The sequence below is a fragment of the Aethalodelphis obliquidens genome, unplaced genomic scaffold (assembly GCF_003676395.1).
Source record: "Aethalodelphis obliquidens isolate GAN/ISIS:26980383/991018 unplaced genomic scaffold, ASM367639v1 scaffold2978, whole genome shotgun sequence".
Lineage (NCBI taxonomy): Eukaryota > Metazoa > Chordata > Mammalia > Artiodactyla > Delphinidae > Aethalodelphis > Aethalodelphis obliquidens.
Genome location: NW_020840881.1, coordinates 1 through 2,099, shown reverse-complemented (window position 1 = coordinate 2,099; position 2,099 = coordinate 1). Strand labels below are relative to the sequence as shown.

The 2,099-nt window shown below is 39.2% G+C and overlaps 1 gene segment (V, D, J or C); it reads left to right on the top strand.

The window, feature by feature from the left end:
- Positions 1-1,481: 1,481 nt before the first annotated feature.
- LOC113617215 (T cell receptor alpha variable 14/delta variable 4-like) lies at positions 1,482-2,095 on the top strand (the record flags this gene model as incomplete). The annotated part of the segment is given in 2 exon segments: positions 1,482-1,654; positions 1,820-2,095. Coding segments are annotated over 2 exon segments (325 nt in total), but the record flags the coding sequence as incomplete, so codon positions are not given.
- Positions 2,096-2,099: the final 4 nt, after the last annotated feature.

The window sequence follows — 2,099 nt, the reverse complement described above, 5'->3', positions numbered from 1 at the left end:
GGGAGAGGCCACAACAGTGAGAGGCCCGCGTACAGCAAAAAAAAAAAAAAAAAAAAAAAAATCTATAACTAACACTGTATATATACTTTTTGTAATTTAATATATCCAAGGGAGATCCACAAGTTCAGCTACTTGAGTTAATTTTACTCCTGCTAATGATTGTTTTAAAGGGAGTTTAGAGTAGCTACTGCATAACCAGCTTGGTATTTTTTCTTTTCAATATTTAAAGTAAGATTATTTTAAAAACGTGTCAATTCAGAATTTTGTATGAGAGTGTCCAAAAGATCTGTTCCGGACATGAAGGCATTTTGAATAACAGAAGTACAGTCATGAGATCCTTTAATTGAGAAGTGTAACAAAGTTGAATAATATGTGGAGAAATTAATATTTTATGATTAGTCAACTAATTGGTAGACAAAGTTTGAGTATTTTAGATTGGAGAACAATTTGTACTGTATGTAGTATCATCAGATTTAAATGGAGATTCTGGAGCAAGATCTGAAGATGCTTCAACCAATTTAGCCAAGGCTGTAATTACTTTGAGACAAGGAGTGTAAGTTTTGTTGAACTTTAAGGGGTAGGCCATGATAGGCAATGGGTCTTTGTTGTTTGCCATGCTGTTTAGTAATATCCTTAGGCATGGCTTTCCTTTTACATTCATACACAAAGAAAGATTTATTACAATCAGTGGTGAACTTACGATCAGCTGTCTTATGGAGGTGTATGATCCATAAGCTGTCTTATGGAGGTGTATGATGTCACCTGCAATATATTCCCTTTAGGGCTGGGCGCACAGAATATAGGGGCTTCTTGTGGCTCTTTTAGAGTCCCAATTGAGTTAACGGGAAAAATATAAATTCAAAGGTTTGATAACCTAATGACCAAACTCTGGCATCTATTTTGGCCTTTCTGAACAGAGTTGGGATGTCAAAACTAATAGAGAAGAGAAGGGGACCTCTGTGACGGGACTCCATGTCTGCAAGCTTCATTCTAGTCTTCTGCAAAGGGAGATTATCTTTTCTCCTGCTATTAGGTCCCAAGATAGGTAACTGGACAGATGTTGTGGTGAATAATTATATTGATTTCTATATCAATATATAGGTTGAAAAAGCTGCAGTAATTAGTCTAAAGAGATTTGCCTTCTTATCATAAGTGATTTATTTCTACCTTAGGTGAAAAAAAAGCATACATAGGTGTAAGGATACATGATCATTACATCTTAGGTTGTTTCCATAATCCATTATATGTAGTATTTTAAAATAAATTCCCTCACAGACGCAACGACTGAACACAGCATTTGGTCGAATCATCAATCTCCCTTTCAATAACAAATTTACCTCGTGTTTATTTTCAGATGTAATTCCCATCAGTTGAAGTGCTGGTTAATGCAAAAGGAAGTCTGGGTTGAGTGAGACTCTCACCTAGTCTATAGAGAAGCTGACATGACCCACATCAACCTGCTCCTCCAGGAAACCCCTGTTTCCTGTTGCGGGGCAGCAGCAACACATAGCTCAGCAATTCTTCCCTCACCCTGTCAGGCTCACCTCACCTTGCAGAGCCTTGAAATTGAAGAAGACACTTTCCATCTAGAGGAAGACCTCAAACATGCTTCTCTCCAGCCTTCTGAAGGTGGTCATGGCTTCACTGTGGCTAGGTAAGGATGGCCCCAGTGGGATTGTACCCCTCTAGGACATAAGCACTGGGGGAACAGGTGGTTTATGGGCACCCTGGGAAGAAGGGGCAGTAGAGTGTAAAATAGAATTTCTTTGTTCCACAGTACTCATTCTTAAACTTCTGATTCTGCTTTTTTTTTCTTTAGGATCCAGTATTGCCCAGAAGGTAACTCAAGACCAACCAGTAATATTAGTGCAGGAGAAGGAGGTTGTGACCCTGGATTGCATATATGACACAAATGAGTTCACTTATAGTCTATACTGGTACAAGCAGCCCAGCAGTGGGGCGATGATTCTCCTTATTCGTCAGGACTCTTATAACCAGCAAAATGCAACAGAAGGTCGCTACTCACTGAATTTCCAGAAGGCAAACAAATCCATCAAACTTGCCATCTCAGCTTCACAGCTGGAGGACTCTGCAGTGTA